Raw genomic sequence first — 17,053 nt, 5'->3', positions numbered from 1 at the left:
TTCTTGCTTTTTTTTTCTTTTTTTGAGTTTTTTTTTCACAGATTGGTAATATGAAATTCCTTTTACATGATTGCACACATATAACTCATATCAGATTGCTTGCCATCTCAGGGATGAGAGAAAATAAAAAAAGGGAAGGATAGAATTTGGAAGTCAAAACTTAAAAAAAATGTTAACATTGTTTTTACATGTAATTGGGGGGATAAATTATTTTTTTAAAGAAAGATTTTATTTATTTTGAATTTTACAATTTCCCCCCCATTCTTGCTTCCCCCTCCCCCACCCCCCCCACAGAAGGCAGTCTGTTGGTCTTTGCATTGCTTCTGTTGTATACATTGATCTAAGTTAAATGTGATGAGAGAGAAATAATATCCTTAAGGAAGAAAAATAAAGTATAAGAGAAAGCAAAAATTACATAATAAGATAATATTTTTTCCCCTAAATTAAAGGTAATAGTCTTTGGACTTTGTTCAAACTCCACAATTGAAAATAAATTATTTTTTAAAAAGTTAGTACCACAGGGAGACAGAAGGTTGAAGTAGAAAGAATGTAGGATTTGGAGCCTGAGAAAGAGAAATCAAACACAAATGAGGAACATCAGGAGAGATTAGAAATCTAGAGAAAAATGTATCAAAATAATGGTCAGTAGTATCAAAGATTTCAAAGAGGTCAAGAACAATGAGGATTAGGAAAAGGCCATTTGATTTGGCAAGTGATGTTCATTGATAACTTTGGAAAGAGCTTTTTCAGTTGATGAAGTCAGAATCCAAACTACAGAGAGAGGAAAGGAAGTAGACCCTCATGGCAGTCAGCCTTCCTAAAGAATTTAGCCATGAAAGAGAAGAGAAATATAAAACAATAGCTAGCAAGTTTAGACAAATCAAGTGAAGATTTTTTTTTTGAGGATGAGAAGGATCATGGGCATGTTTTTAGGTAGTAGAAAAGTAATCAATTGATAGGGTAGCTAACTGGTCAGGGTTCAAATCCAGTCTCAGACACTTAATAATTACCTAGCTGTGTGGTCTTGGGCAAGCCACTTAACCCCATTTGCCTTGCAAATACCTAAAAAAAAGTACTAAGGAATTGCAGTTGGTACCACACAAGATCTTGCAGTTTCCAGTAAAAACCAGAAAAGATCATGGGATAGAATATTCCAAAACACAAAAGAGATATGCTTCCAATCAAGAATAACTTACCTTTTAATACTAAGTATAAGCCTACAAAGAAATAAGAAAGGATCTTTGATGTATTAGATGACTTTCAAACATTCTTGATGAAAAGATCAGAACTAAGTGGGAACTCTGAAACACAAAGATGAGTCTAGAGATTACCAAGAAAATAAATATCTTTGTGCAACTGGAAAGAATAATATTAATGAGGCAAGAAGAAACAAGTGTCTCTTCAGAAGCTTAATGTCTTCAAAAGGTATTGAAAAAAGTTAAATAAGCAAAACAGAGGTCCTGGGAAGGAATGGTTCTGTTCTGAGGATATTAAGATGGAAAGGATAAAAGGGTGAAATGAGAAATTTACTAATGTAGTTAACAAGAAAAAAGAGGTGAACTTGATATTTCTCAAAAGTGGGGTGCAAACATGAAGAATATGCAAACACATAGGAAGGAAGTTGGGGAGTGGCTAATGGGATGGAACAAATTCTTAACTGAAATAACAAAAGAGAGTGAAGATTCCCATTTTGGTGCAGAAATATGTCAAAGCTGCAGGGAAATAAATGGAAATAGGAGGAAATGAGGTCTACAGGACTCAGCAAACTGTGGACAATAGGGTAATCCATTTGTTTTTGTTTGACCCAAGAATAATTTTTATAGTTTTAAATAAAGTTTAATTGATTTAAAATATAAAAATCATTCTTAATTCACCCCAGAACTTGACCTTTGGGCCATAATTTACCAATTCCTATTTTAAAGGAAAGATAAAACTAAGGAATGAATAGCTGCAAGCAAACAAACTTCCTCATCCTAAGAGGGAGGATTAAAAGTGAGGAAAAGAATTAGAATTTAAGAGAGTGCTTTAAATTGTCTGAGCACCTCAGGCAATTAAGGGATAGCTGAACAAATTGTGGTATATGAACTTTAAAGGAAATTATTATGCCTTAAAAATGGTGAAAGATGATTTCAGAAAATCCTGGGTAGAACTTGAAAAGACTTAAGAATGCTAATCAAAGCATGACCATCCATGTTTCCAGAGGACTTATAATAAAACTCAATACCAACCACCTAATAGAGAAATGAGGTACAAAAAATGAAGAGACAAAACTTTTTCGGATGCAGCCATTGGGTGGATTTCTTTTGTATGACTGCTTATTTATTGTATGAGATTTTTCCTCCTTTCTTTTCACTCAATTAATGTTGAACAGTTCAGCAGGGTGGTGATTAGCAATAATGATGGGGATAAAAAGGGTCACTGAAACATTTTTTAAAATACAGAGAAGAAAAAAATAACTTCAAAAAGAAACAAAATAAGCAGGGTAATTTTGAAAACAATGTGTGGAAAAAATGAAGATTCACTGTTTCATGAACAAGCCTCTTTGTTCTGTTGTATATATGGAAATGTTCTTTTTTGAATATTTAAATTCAGAGTAAAAATAAAATAAAAAAATTAGAGAAAATCAAGTTTTGTTTCAATACAGGGAGGAACTTTCTAATGAGTTGAGGTAATAATAAAAATAATGATAAAAAACTAAATTTTGGGGTGGCTAGGTGGCACAGTGGATAGAGCACTGACCCTGAAGTCAGGAGTACCTGTGTTCAAATCTGGCCTCAGACACTTAATGATTACCTAGCTGTGTGGCCTTAGGCAAGCCACTTAACCCTACTGCCTAGCAAAAACTAAAAAAAAACCAAAAACCAAAACAAAAAACCTAAGTTTTCCTATAACACTGTAAGGTTTGCAAAACACTTTACTAATTTTATTTTCACAATAACCCTGGGATGTAGGCAAATATATCATTTGAATGCCTTGCTCAGGGTCATATAGCTAGTAAGTGTCCAAGGCAGATATTGAATTTCAGGTCTTCCTGAATCCAGGTCCAGTATTCTAGGTGTGATAACATCTAGCCCCCTCAAATTAAAAAAACAGGAGGCACTTGGAGATAATAAGTTGATGGAAATGATTGAGCAGTGATCTAAAGACTACTTTTTGAGAATGTTACTGTAGTGACTGACAATTCAGGTAAAGAATATATACATATACATATATATATATATATATGTATATATATATATATATACACACACATATATATATATATTATAAGTGTAACATGTTTTTTAAATCTGAGATTTTTTTTATTCCATTTTTTGTCTTCAGAATATAATTTACTTTTATGTGCTTTCTCAAGAATACCATATCTTATCTTCCAGAGCTTGAGACTACTTTTCTGGACATCCCATAAATAAATATGCCCAAATTCTACAGGGAAGACAGACAGACTGTCACAGGTAATTCACTCACTATTGTATAGTTAATATCCATTCTCTATGTCACAGCAAAACTACAGTAATTTCTGGATTCCAAGTGAGTTTCCTAACAGCAGTAGTCAACTTTTATGGAATGGGGGTTGGTTTAGAATTAGAACAAAAGGGGAAAAGATACTTCGTATATAAGCTACATGTAACTGGAGAAAAATAAAATACAAAATAAAACATTTAAAAATATGATGAACAAATATAGATCAGTTGTAGGTCCTTACTAAGATCAACATCAATATAAAATTAACGGCAGTTCAAATTCTTACTCTGATGTTAATTGATATTGCTTGAGTCTCAAACTATTTCTAAGACAATTTTAAGAACTAGTTAAAAACTATAACTTCTCTGTACTTTAAAAAAAACTTCTCTTTACTTAAAAGTAACAGAATGATAATTTTTTTTCCAAATAAAAGAAGTGATGAATCTCCATTAAAGTCCTCTTTGATATCTCTTTGTAGTATGGATGTGTATTATACAAGGACCTAGGAGATTAGAAAAACTTCATGTGCACCCCAATAATCTGCATTCAAAGATAATGATGACAAAGAAGAATAACTAACACATGTGATGTGCTATAATTTCTGCAAATTACTTATAAATATTATTTCATTTGATCCTTATGACAACCCTGTGATGTAGGTGATATTATTATCCTTATTTTATAAATCAGAAACCCAAGGCAGAGAATTAAGTGACTTGCTCAGTCATATGGCACGTAACTGAGGCTGAGGTTACTCAGTTTGAAAGAGGTCATTCTTCAAAGGCTGGCCACAAATGGATGAATTATTTTGGCAATAGGAACTCATGAAGACCATTTATCATGCAAGGCATGTAGGCATCTCCATCTGTATCAGTGGAGGGAAAACCAACTAATGAAATCAAGGACATTTTTAAGTAGTAAAGAAGTGATGGAATAAAAGAAAACAGCTTCATAAACTAGAATGAACATAGGTAGTCTCAAGACTATGACAAGCTAAATCTTTTACTTCACTCCTCACTAGCCCCAATTGCCTACTAAGGAGGACCTTACTAAGTCAGAAGTTATACTGCATGGTTTTACAACCTAGTTTGTATTATTAGAATATTTTTCACAGCTTATTTTAATGGTACCAACATGTAACATTTCGGGGACCATCAACAACACTGTATCCTCCAGACATGTATGAAAAACTTACCATTGTAACAAGCCCAGTGCAATGGAGTGTAACCTTGGTTATCTTTGAAGGAGCAATCTTCCTCTGAAAGTGCCATCTGCAATAACTCACTCAGCCATGTAGCATGACCACGAGCTGCTGCAAAATGCAGGGGAGTCCGTCCTCGGACATCCCTACACAGAATGGAGACTTCCTGTTCTAAAAGCATTTGGACACATTCCTCATGCCCAGTCATGATCTAATGCATAAAGATTAAACACAAGCAAACAGGTTTTAGAATGGATGGAAAGCTCAGAGAACAGAGGGCTAAGATGGAGGTGAGAACATGAGGTGGAAAATTCAAGAGTCCCTTAGAATTAGAGCCTTTGGGGAAGAGTAATTGGGAATGGGCAGAGCTACAGTATTATTTGGAATTAGAAAGTCATAACAGAAAACTTTTGCCTCAAACATTCAGTGGGAGGTATCCCTTGATTTAAAACACTTAGCCGCCTTCTTTCTTTCACTATCAAGGTATTGAGGGCAGAATTTGTAGTAAGATAACCTGTGTTTCAAAAGGCCATGGTCTCCTTCTGATCCAGGGTCATCTCCAGTCATTCTGATCCATATCTGGTCCCTGAACCCAGATGGTTTGGGAGAAGAAAGAGAAGCTGGTGACTTTGAACACCACCCCTCTCTTAAATCCAATTCACGTGTATGATGTGGCATCACCTCCCTGATGGCATAGTCGTTTTGAGAACAAAGGACAAATAGCAACAATCAGGGTGTATAGGGCAGGATTTGATGACATAAGACCTATATTTGAATCTCAGTTTTACCAAGGTCTTATGTGACCTTGGACAAATCACTTCACTCATCTGGATCTCTGTTTTCTCATTTGTCAAATGAAGGGATTGAAGCAGATGACCTCTAAGGTCCCTTCTAATCCTATCTATTTTTTTGAAGCAACTATGATCTTGAAGATCCAGATGATTTCTTCCCTAAGATTTTGGTGTTTTTTTAAAAAAAGCCACCACTGTGCTAGATTATAAAGTAGACTATATATTTCCAAAAGCCATGATATCTGAATATATAATGATCTTAATGATCTACAGTGTTCCGATTACTATAATAAAATACAAACTATGAAAAGCTGAATCCAAGTATCAGTCTTACTTCCTCTTTTTTTTAAGTTTTTGCAAGGCAATGGGGTTAAGTGGCTTGCCCAAGGCCACACAGCTAGGTAATTGTTAAATGTCCAAAGCCACATTGAACTCAGGTCCTCCTGACTCCAGGGCTGGTGCTCTATCCACTGTGCCACCTAGCCACGCTCTTACTTCCTCTTTAAATGAAGACAAAACTGTGTATCTCTCTCAGCAGTTGGTATAGTCATAATACCTTAAACAGTGCTCACTTAATAAATATTTGTTGAATTAATCTAAATATAACTGTCATTACTTTCATCTCTGGAATAATAAATTTCCTTTTGACTATTAGGCTAATATGTCATTTTAAAATGTTAACATTAAACATTCATTTAAAAATAGTCAAAATATTTGTGCAAAGCTCAGGAAAAATTCAGTCACCCCTCTGTGTAAAGCTGTGCATCCCATGAGGTCAACAGCATCTACATTTGCTTCTTTTTCAAGTAACAAAGAAACAGCATCAATATGTCCATAGGCAACAGCCAGCATCAGTGGGGTTCTAGAAGAAAGGAACAAATTAAGCTATTAACAAACAGATCAAAACCATTAATCATTTCCCAGGGGAAAGATAGTCTTTTGCTCAGTCTTAACAATTTCTCCATGTCCACAATGTGCCAAATACTACAAAGACACAGTCTGCTTGTCTCTGAGCAGGAAGAACATATATTTTAAAGTGGAGGAGGTAGAGAAGTCCACAACGGGATGTTTTATTAATCAGATCCATGTGCTATTTCCAATATACTTAAAACCAGTTCAAATTTAATAAGGTTCATTAATTGCATGGCATGGCAATATTGATATATATCACACCATGTCCTACTATTACTCTGAAAAGTTAAGTGTCCTCATGATTCATGAAAAATCAAGTAATTATAAAAATGAATATATATAGGAGGACAAAGAAGAGTTTGCATTTCTTTCCTAAGACAACTTTAAGAAAATGATGACTATCTGTTTTGGAAAAGTCCTAGTTATACTAGGAAGCAGGATAACTTTTTTTTTTAGAAAGATTTTATTTGTTTTGAGTTTTACAATTTTTCCCCCATTCTTGCTTTCCTCCCTCCACCCCCACAGAAGGCATTCTGTTAGTCTTTATATGGGCTCTATGTTATACATAGATCTCAGTTGAATGTGATGACAGAGAAATCATATCCCTAAGGAAGAAAAATAAAGTATGAGATAGTAAAATTACATAATAATATAATGTTTTTTTCCTAATTTGAAGGTAATAGTCTTTGGTCTTTGTTCAAAGTCCATAATTCTTTGTCTGGATACAGATGGCATTCTCCATTGCAGATAGCCCAAAATTGTCCCTGGTTGTTGCACTGATGAAATGAGCAAGTCTATCAGAGTTGTTCATCACCCCCATGTTGCTGTTACGGTGTACAATGTTTTTCTGGTTCTGCTCATCTCACTCAGCATCAGTTCATGCAAATCCCTCCAGGCTTCCCTGAATTCCCATCCCTCCTGGTTTCTAATAGAACAATAGTGTTCCATGACATACATATACCACGTTTGTTAAGTCATTCCCCATTTGAAGGACATTCACTTAATTTCCAATTTTTTGCCTCCACAAACAGGGCTGCTATAAATATTTTTGTACAAGTAACGTTTTTATCCTTTTTCATAATCTCTTCAGGGTATAGACCCAGTAGTGGTATTGCTGGATCAAAGGGTATGCACATTTTTGTTTTCCTTTAGGCATAATCCCAAATTGCTCTCCAAAAACGTTGGATGAGTTCACAGCTCCACCAACAATATATTAGTGTCCACCAACAATGCATTAGTGTCCCAGATTTCCCACATCCCTTCCAACATTGATCATTGTCTTTTCTGGTCATATTGGCCAGTCTGAGAGGTGGTATCTCAGAGATGCTTTAATTTGTATTTCTCTAATAAGTAATGATTTAGAGCAATTTTTCATATGACTATGGATTGCTTTGATTTCCTCAACTGTAAATTGCCTTTGACTATCCTTTGATCATTTGTCAATTGGGGAATGGCTTTTTTTTGAAAATTTGACTCAGTTCTCTGTATATTTTAGAAATGAGTCCTTTGTCAGAAATACTACTTCTAAAAATTGTTTCCCAATTTACTACATTTCATTTGATCTTGGTTACAGTGGTTTTATCTGTGCAAAAGCTTTGTAATTTAATGTAATCAAAGTTATCTAGTTTGTTTTAAATGATGTTCTCTATCTCTTCCTTGGTCATAAATTGTTTCCCTTTCCATAGATCTGACAGGTAAACTACTCCTTGATCTTCTAGTTTGCTTACAATATTGTTTTTTATATCTAAATCCGTATCCATATGGATCTTATATAGGGTGTGAGGTGTTGGTCTAATCTAAGTTTCTTCCATACTAACTTCCAATTTTCCCAACAGTTTTTATTGAAGAGAGAGTTTTTATCACAATAGCTGGACTCTTTGGGTTTATCAAACAGCAGATTACTATAATCATTTCCTGCAATTGTACCTAGGCTATTTCACTGGTCCATCACTCCATTTCTTAGCCAATACCACTCAGTTTTGATGATTGATGCTTTAGAATGTAATTTTAGATCTGCTAAGGCTAAGCCACCTTCTTTTGCACTTTTTTTTCATTGAATCCCTGGAAATTCTTGACTTTTTATTTCTCCATATAAATTTACTTACAACTTTTTCTAAATCATTAAAATAATTTTTTTGGGGAATTTTGATTGGTAGGATTCTAAACAAGTAGTTTAGTTTTGGTAGAATTGTCATTTTTATTATATTGGCTCGACCTATCCATGAACATGTGATGTTTATCCCAATATTTAAATCTGATTTTATTTGTGTGAGAAGAGTTTTGTAATTGTTTTCAAAAAGTTTTTGAGTCTGCCTTAGCAGCTAGACTCCCAGGTGTTTTATTTTGTCTGCAGTTACTTTGAATGGGATTTCTCTTTCTAGCTCTTCCTGCTGTTTCTTGCTAGACATATATAGAAAAGTTGAGGATTTATGAAGGTTTATTTTATAACCTGCAACTTTGCTAAAATTGCTAATTATTTCCAGTAGTTTTTTAGATGATTTCTTGGGCTTCTCTAGGTATACCATCATGTCATCTGCAAAGAGTGAGAGTTTTGTCTCTTCCTTCCCAATTCTAATTCCTTCAATTTCGTTTTCTTCTCTTATTGCTGAGGCTAACATTTCTAATAAGATATTGAATAGTAGTGGTGATGATGGGCATCCTTGTTTCAGCCCTGATCTTACTGGGAATGCCTCAAGCCTATCCCCATTGCATATAATGCTTGTTGATGGTTTCAGATAGATAGGAAGCAGGGTAATCTAGGGGAGAGCAGTTGATTGGGAAGCTGATCAAATATCTGAAGCCAGAATTGTATATTTATTCCACCATTAACTAATTATGAATCATTCATTCTTGGTGGTTCAGTTTTCCCATCTGTAAGGCAGGCATAAAAAATATCTACTTTCCAAACAAGAATATTGTGATGAGGGAAAAATAACTAGAATAATAGATAGAGGTCCTTTTGAAAAAAATAAAAGCATCATAAGGATAATAGCCATGCTAGACTCTTGTTTAATGATTCTAAGAATGGATTGAGAGCAGCTTGAGGGGATGAAAAGAAAGCAAAACATGGGGAAGGGAGCAGCACTCCTAACTCTCACCTCTCAAATTGGGCAGAATACACCACTAAGTTCAGAGAGACTGTGGGAGAGAGAATTGAAAAGACCATAACCTATGCTCCTGGAGGACCAGGAGCTGCAGCTGTTACTTCTGTTAGCTCTTGCTGCATAGCTCTCCTCCCTTTTATGGCTCAACCCTTGGAGAAGACCATTAACAATGGTTGACTCCTTTTCTTCTCATTCTCTTCCTTACTCTCTATAGAGGTAAGAAAAGTATGTGTACTTCTCATCCCAAATCTAGAAAATGCCAAAGCTCATCCTAGGACTCACCTCAGTAGCCAACAATAATGGCAGTTATCCATAGTATGTTACAAACCATAGAGTACAAGAATGTTACTTACTGTCCTTTGGCATCTGTCACATCCACAATTTCTGGGTTGTCTGCAATCTCTAGTAACAGTCGTAAACACAGTGTGTGACCATTAATAACTGAAAGGCAACAACATTATTTTAGGAGACCAACATTATTACTACTAACAATAACAATAACTTGCTTTATACAGTTTTATATATTTAATCTAGTTGATCCTCACAACAGTCTTGGGAGGAAGGTACCATTACAATCCTTGCTTTATAGATGAGGAAACTGAGGAAAAGGTTAATTGACTTACCTAAAGTCACGAAGATAGTAAGTATCTGAGGCAAGATTTGAATCTGAGTCTTTTTGATTCTAAAATCAGAACTTTATGACTGCACAATAAAGACCCTCAACAACATATACATAATACTCTTTCTCAACAGTTCCTGATTTACATGTCTTTTAAATTTATGCTACCAAGACTACTTCTTAGTACATACTTTATTGATCCTTTTCTATATGCTCTAAGTTTACTGGAATCTTTTTTTTTTTTTTGGTTTATGCAAGGCAATGAAGTTAAGTGATTTGCCCAAGGTTACACAGCTAGGTAATTATTAAGTCTCTGAGGTCAAATTTGAACTCATGTCCTCCTGACTCCAAGGCCAGTGCTCTATCCACTGCACCACCTTAACTGCTCCCAGTTTACTGGATTCTTAGGAATGTATCATTTTTGTTGGGGTTCCTGGATTTGAACATGTTCTTTCTTTGGTCTCTATTGCATATTCTCCTTGACTCTCCCTTGATGTTCTGTTCTGGGCATATCTCCCCAATTATACTCCACTACTCTCATTATTCCATTACTTGGACACCTGAATTTAATATAATTTTCCTGCTTTCATTATTCTCATATGCCTGATCAAAAAAATGAGGCTCAAATTAGATTGTATTTCATATCCCATGTCCTGTAAGGCATTAAATTAATATTTGATCTGATCATGGTCAAATCAGGTAGGCATACCCCTCACAGATGAAGTATGACATACATAAGAATCTCTCAAATTGGATAGAATACACCTCTAACTCCAGAGAGAATGTGGGAGAGAGAATTGCAAAGCATACCCTATGCTCTTGGGTAAACACTGTAGCTGCAGCTATTACTTCTGTTAAAGTAGCTGGGTGGTGTAGTGGATAGAGTTGGTCCTGGAGTCAAGAAGACCTGAAAAGACTAACTCTAGACTTTTTCTGTCTACTGACTGCTTCCTAACAGCCTACAAATCACACACACACACACACACACACACACACACACACACACAGACACCACATATGCCTCCTCTATCTTCAAAAACCCTCACTGATTCATTCATCTTTGCCAGTTATTGCTGCCATATGTCTCCTCCCTTTTATGGCTTAACCCTTGGAGAAGAGCATCAACAATTCTTCTCATTCTCTTCCTTACTCTCTATAGATTGGTTTTTGATCTCATCATTCAACTGAAACTGCTCTCTCCAAAGTTACTAATGTTCCTGTCAAATTTAATGACCTTTTCTCAAGTCTTAACCTTCTCCATACTGATGATTATCCACTTGTTCTTGAAATTGTGTTCCCTCTAGGTTTTGATGAAACTACTCTCTCCTCGTTTTCCTTCTACCTCTCTTGACCACTCAACCTCCTTTTCTGGAGCTTCACCCAGGTCACACTGCTAACAGTAGACGTCTTACAGAGTTTTATTCTGGAACCTCTTTTCTTCTCCCTCTGTACTATATCACTTGATGATCTCATCAACACTCATGGATTCAATTATAATCTCCATGCAGATGATTCTCAAATCTTTCTATCCAAACCTAATCCCTGGCATGACCTCCAGTCATACATCTCCACCTGTCTATTAGACATCTCAAACTAGATATCCTATAGACATCTTGTATTTAACATATCTAAAGCTGAACTTACATCTTTTCCCTCAAATCATTGCCTCCTTTCCAACATTTCTGTTATTGTTGAGAGAGCATCATCATTTTCTTAATTCCCCAGACTCCCAACCTAGGCTCAGCTCAACTCCTTACTCTCTTTCACCCTCCCATATCCAATCTGTTTTCAAGGTCTCTCAATTTTACCTGCATAATATATATATACTTCCTCTCCTCTGACATTTCCACCACTCTGGTATAGGTCATCATCATCATCTCACACATGGACTTCTGAAAGCCTTCTAATGCATCTTCCAGCCACAAATACCCCCCCCCAGTCTATTCTCATTGAGCTTTCAAGGTAATCTTCATTAAAGTTCAATGGCTTCCTATTACATCCAGATCAAATATAAAATTCGCTGATGATCAAAACCCTTCATAATCTAACCCCGTGCCCTTCCTTTCTACTCTACCTACACCTATACCCTCTCCCTCCCACATATTCTGAGTTATAATAACACTGGTCTCCTTCTAGTTCCTCACTCAAAACATCCTATTTCCTAGTTCTAAACATTTTCACTGGCTGTCTCTCACACCTCAAATGTTTTCCCTTTTCATCTCAGCCTCTTGACTACTCTGGTTTCCTTTGAGTTACAGGAAAAAAAAATCTCATCTTCTAAAGCAAGCCTTTTTCAATCTCTCTTAATTCTAATGCCTTTCCTCTGGTTATTATTCCCCAATTTTTCCTTTATAAATCTTTATATATGCCACCCCCAGACTTTGAGCTCCTTGAGAGCAGTGACTGTTACCTTTCTTTGCACTGTCAGTACTTAGGACAGTCCTTGGCAATAGTTTAAATAAATGTTTAGTGACTGACTGAGTTCAGATCCTATGTCAGACAGACACCAACTGTGTGTCCCTAGGTAAACCATTTAAAATCCCTCAGCCTCAGTTTTCTTATCTATAAAAATGGGACTAATTATAACACCTAGCTTACAGGATTGTTGTGAATATAAAATGCAGTAATACATGCAAAGCATTTCATGAACTTTTAAATCCTATATAAAAGATATCCATTAATGCTATTGTTACTACAGACATTGTTGCTGTATTTCCTTCAAGCTCTTAGTATCTTTGTATCTGGTAGTGAGTGGAAACCCTCGGGCATGATTTCTTTTATTGAGTGGATGCTGGTTATGTTATAATAGTTATAGCTCTGTAAGTTGCTTGTGACTTCTTCCTCTGAACCCCAGAACACATGGCTGGTTCTGAGTATTTTTCTATCATTTCTCAAAAACCATGCCCCTGGATAGCCTTGCTTTCTGCTGTTATGGTACAGAAATCAGAGCAAGAAATGGTACCTAGGGCTGTGTCTACCAAAGAAGTCAGAATGTGTGTGTGCTTGTGTGTTTGTGTGTGTATGTGTGCACACACATGCTGATAGGACAGATTATTTTGGTAAGGTTATGATATAAGATAAGGGTAGCAGAGATCATCAAATAAACTATTACAAGTGTAAGTTATCTTTTTCTATTTTCCTAGAATATATTGCTGAGGACTATGTAAAAATAAAATAGGATTAGGACTGAACTTGTGATTTAATTGGCATTAGGAACTCACAAGTGAAGAAATTCCCTCTACCAATGGAGGTTGATACCTTCTGTGCAACCTAAAGAGTTTTCTAGGGGACTGAGAAGTTAAGTCCTTTGCCCAGATTACAATCAGTATTGTCAGAAGCAAGCCTTCCACCCAGATCTTCCTGGCTTTAAGGATGATTCTATCCCTTACATATACTGACTCAAAAGCCTTATGGAAAACCTACTGCCTTCTCCTATGGCTGAAAGGAGGGAGGAAAAAAAATCTCTTTATGAGTCTAAATACTTCCAGTGTCTTCTATCTTCTTCTTATATGGCATTTAAAAAAACTATGTTTTTATATAGTGAGGCAAAGATATAACTAGAGAAGGAAGAAAAAGAGCTTTATTAATAGCCAGTTGGTAAGCAGATTTTACAGCCCATTTTACTACATACCAACTCTGCCCTGACACTCATTTCATACTATCATATTCTTTAGTAATAATATACTATCATTAATTCATTTATTGGCACTGCTCAAATTAACTTAACAAGAGTAAAATACACATTTTAAGGGAAAATTTAAAATCCCATCACTCTGCAGTTTCCATTGAGCTTATCTGCAAAGGCATTAGATATCAGAGGTTCTAGGGTAGCTTTTCATGGTCTGTCCACTGCCCCAGGTGTAGGTGCCCTGTTTTCTCCTCCCTTCAAACTAGGTGTCACAAGGCTATCTGCCTAGTGATGGATTGTTTATTTATTTATTTTTAGCTAAAGTAATTTAAGAAAACCATTTGCTAGGACTCAGAGAGATGGCAACTTACATTGGTAGAAATAGGATATAACCCATGATGATGAAATCATAGCTCACAGATCTTTTGAATTCTCAATGTAACATTAAACCAAGCACCTTTGATGGAAGATTCAATAATATCTCAAAGATCTACAGAGCTTAATGTAAACCAGAGAGAAAACTGTCAGGACAGGCTAACAGCTAAAATAGCTCTGGTGATGACTTCTCAGAAACAGAGGAATAGCATATTTTGATGGGCTCTCTACTCCTGGCCTGTAGGAATATTAATTTGATATTCTTTTTCCTCTCATGATTATAATAGCTCTAAGAATGTTGTATAAAAAGACTGAGGAAAAATTTTAACCTATAATTCTGTAACTTATCTAATGTAGAAGAGAGCAAAATATTCTCTCTGATGCTCTGTACAAAGCTGTAAAGGGCTGTTTGAGCTGTTCATAATGGCCCTCATGGAAGAAGTACCAATAGATCCACTTATTGCTTGTGGGTCAGCCAGACTAGAATTTTCTTGTCTTTCCTACAGACTGCCCTTTTCCACTTGTCTTTCTTTCTTTTTTTTTTAAGGTTTTTGCAAGGCAAATGGGGTTAAGTGGCTTGCCCAAGGCCACACAACTAGGCAATTATTAAGTGTCTGAGACCGGATTTGAACTCAGGTACTCCTGACTCCAAGGCTGGTGCTTTATCCACTATGCCACCTAGCCACCTCCTTCCACTTGTCTTTAAGGAAAGAGAATCCCTATTTCTCTTCAGCCGTACTATATCAAATATGACTTTATTTCAGACCATTTGAACAGACCATTCCCTCCCTGTCTATTCTGCACTATTCAAAGTATGCTTACCTATCAAAGCCTCCCAACTTCCCATCCTAGGGCTCTGGAGGTAGCAACATAAATATGGCCATCCTAAGGGAATTCTAATAGGTGCTGAGACAGCATTTTGAAGCTGGCCCCAGGCTGCAATTCTGATTCAATGGAGTCAGTTGTAGGAAACAGAATGAAATGACAGCCTGGTCCTGCTAATGAGGGAGGTCCTAAGAAAGTCCCACTGCATTGAATCCCCATGGCCACTAGAGGTCTCTGCTAGATCACAGCTTAAACAGTGTGGCAACTGTCCTGGAAGGTTTACCTTGTCAAAAACAGTTGTTTTTTATGTTTAAAATAGCCCCTTTGTATAGCTAATTGTTTTTACTTACTCTTGGTAACTAAGTATAATTTTTGGATTTAGGAATAAGCAGCAAGAAATATAAGATAAGTCTTAACTTTAAAATACTAAGAAGGGTTAAGAAATATAGGGGGCTAAGGGAGGAAAGGAAATAACAATAATATTAACAACTGACATTTACAATACACGTTAAAATTTGCAAAGTACTTTATATATCATCTTGCTTGATGCTCATGACAAACCTGACTGTAATGCTCACTTTACATATGAAGAAATTAAGGCTCAGTGTGATAAACAACTCACCCAGAGTCACACATCTTTCTGACTCTGACTGGTACCAACCGCAATAGGGACAAAAGAGTTCACATTTCAACCTTCCCTCCCCACTAGGAGAATTAATCAAATAATGCAGGGGATTAAAGAGGGTCAGTGTTTTTTCCAACCCAATATTTCAGATGATCTTCATAGTCCATGTGGAAAACTCTAATCAAATACAAAAAGAATTCCTTAAGGTTTAATTAGTCAAAAATAGGAAAACAGCATTTTTAAAGTTGCAAGACTCATAAAAGCCTTTGAGCAACTTCCTTCACTTAAATGTTGATCTTTGTTCCTACAATATACTTTTCTGATACCAGAAATAAATATGGTATGATAAAAAGAATGCACTGAAAGGGAATGGGGGGGGGGTGGTGCATGACTAGGTGACACAATGGATAGAGCACCAGCCCTGGAGTCAGGAGTATCTGAGTTCAAATTCGGCCTCAGACACTTAATAATTACCTAGCTGTGTGGCCTTGGGCAAACCACTTAACCCTATTGCCTTGCAAAATCCTAAAAAAAAAGGGGGGGAATGGGGGGGCTGGTATTGTACCAGCTCTGCCATACAATGGCACTGGAGTAAAATGGAAAATAGACTGGATTTGGGCCAGAAGCTGTGAGTTCAATTCCTGACTCTGCCACTTGCCATCTGTGTGACTCTTAGCAAGTCACTTAGTAGCCTTAAGACTCAGGTTCCTTATTTGTAAAATAATAAGCATGAGATAGTATCTATCACTATATATGACTTCTAATTTCCTTCTAGCTCTTATATTCTTTGAACTTTGAACATCATAGTTCTTAATTGATTTTCAGAGTCAAGCATACTCATAGCTGAGATCAAAGGTTGCTATATCAAACTCTTATCAGTTCAAGAAACCTGCATTTATGGAGTACTTAAGTTAAAGGATCTTTCATTTCATTTTCTTTTATCCTGTCCCATGTTTCCAAAATTTTAATTAGCAACCACATTAAAAAAAAAAAAACCCTACACAAAATAACATCACAGGATCAGTGCTTTAGAGCTAGATGAGGAAAACTAAGAACCAGAACAGGTGAAAAGTTATCAACTATTTAGCACAATAATTACGTAGCTTAACAGACTCTTTTGCTTCAAAAGGCTGAAAAATCAGAATAAAAATTACTTTGGAAAGTTAAATTGCTAAGGCAATACACTCATTGGTTTAATGACTGGAATTTCATACAAAATTAATTTTTAATATATTTTATATTTTAAAGTTCTAAAAATATAGAACTTGAGAGGTTATTTTTTGATGAGGCAAGGATGTTTATTGTTAATCATGGGGAAGTAGAGAATAAAAATTTTCTTTTCTAATAATGAATATTTATAATGTTCAAATTTGTCATGGAGAAAGGTTGAAAAATATTCCTTCCTCCCTTCACCAAGGTGAGGAAGATGGATTATAGATAGGAAATTTTGCAAATACTAGCAATGTTAATGTGTTAGTAAGTTTTGTTGAAATTTTTTTCAATTTAAA

General features: G+C 35.8%; 1 protein-coding gene across 10 annotated transcripts in view; it reads right to left on the bottom strand.

Annotated features, from left to right (window-relative positions):
* Positions 1–17,053, bottom strand: part of ANKRD44 (ankyrin repeat domain 44) — a 367,960-nt gene that overhangs the window by 31,836 nt on the left and 319,071 nt on the right. For all 10 annotated transcript variants that reach the window (XM_074215415.1, XM_074215412.1, XM_074215416.1 and 7 more), the window contains 3 exons: positions 9,827–9,914; positions 6,202–6,319; positions 4,661–4,877 (listed from right to left, as the gene is read on the bottom strand). In XM_074215415.1, the coding sequence (XP_074071516.1) occupies positions 4,661–4,877; positions 6,202–6,319; positions 9,827–9,914 (423 nt within the window). The remainder of the gene's footprint in view (positions 1–4,660; positions 4,878–6,201; positions 6,320–9,826; positions 9,915–17,053) is intronic.

The sequence above is a fragment of the Macrotis lagotis genome, chromosome 1 (assembly GCF_037893015.1).
Source record: "Macrotis lagotis isolate mMagLag1 chromosome 1, bilby.v1.9.chrom.fasta, whole genome shotgun sequence".
NCBI classification, from domain to species: Eukaryota; Metazoa; Chordata; class Mammalia; order Peramelemorphia; family Peramelidae; genus Macrotis; species Macrotis lagotis.
This window is presented reverse-complemented; position numbering and strand designations above follow the sequence as displayed.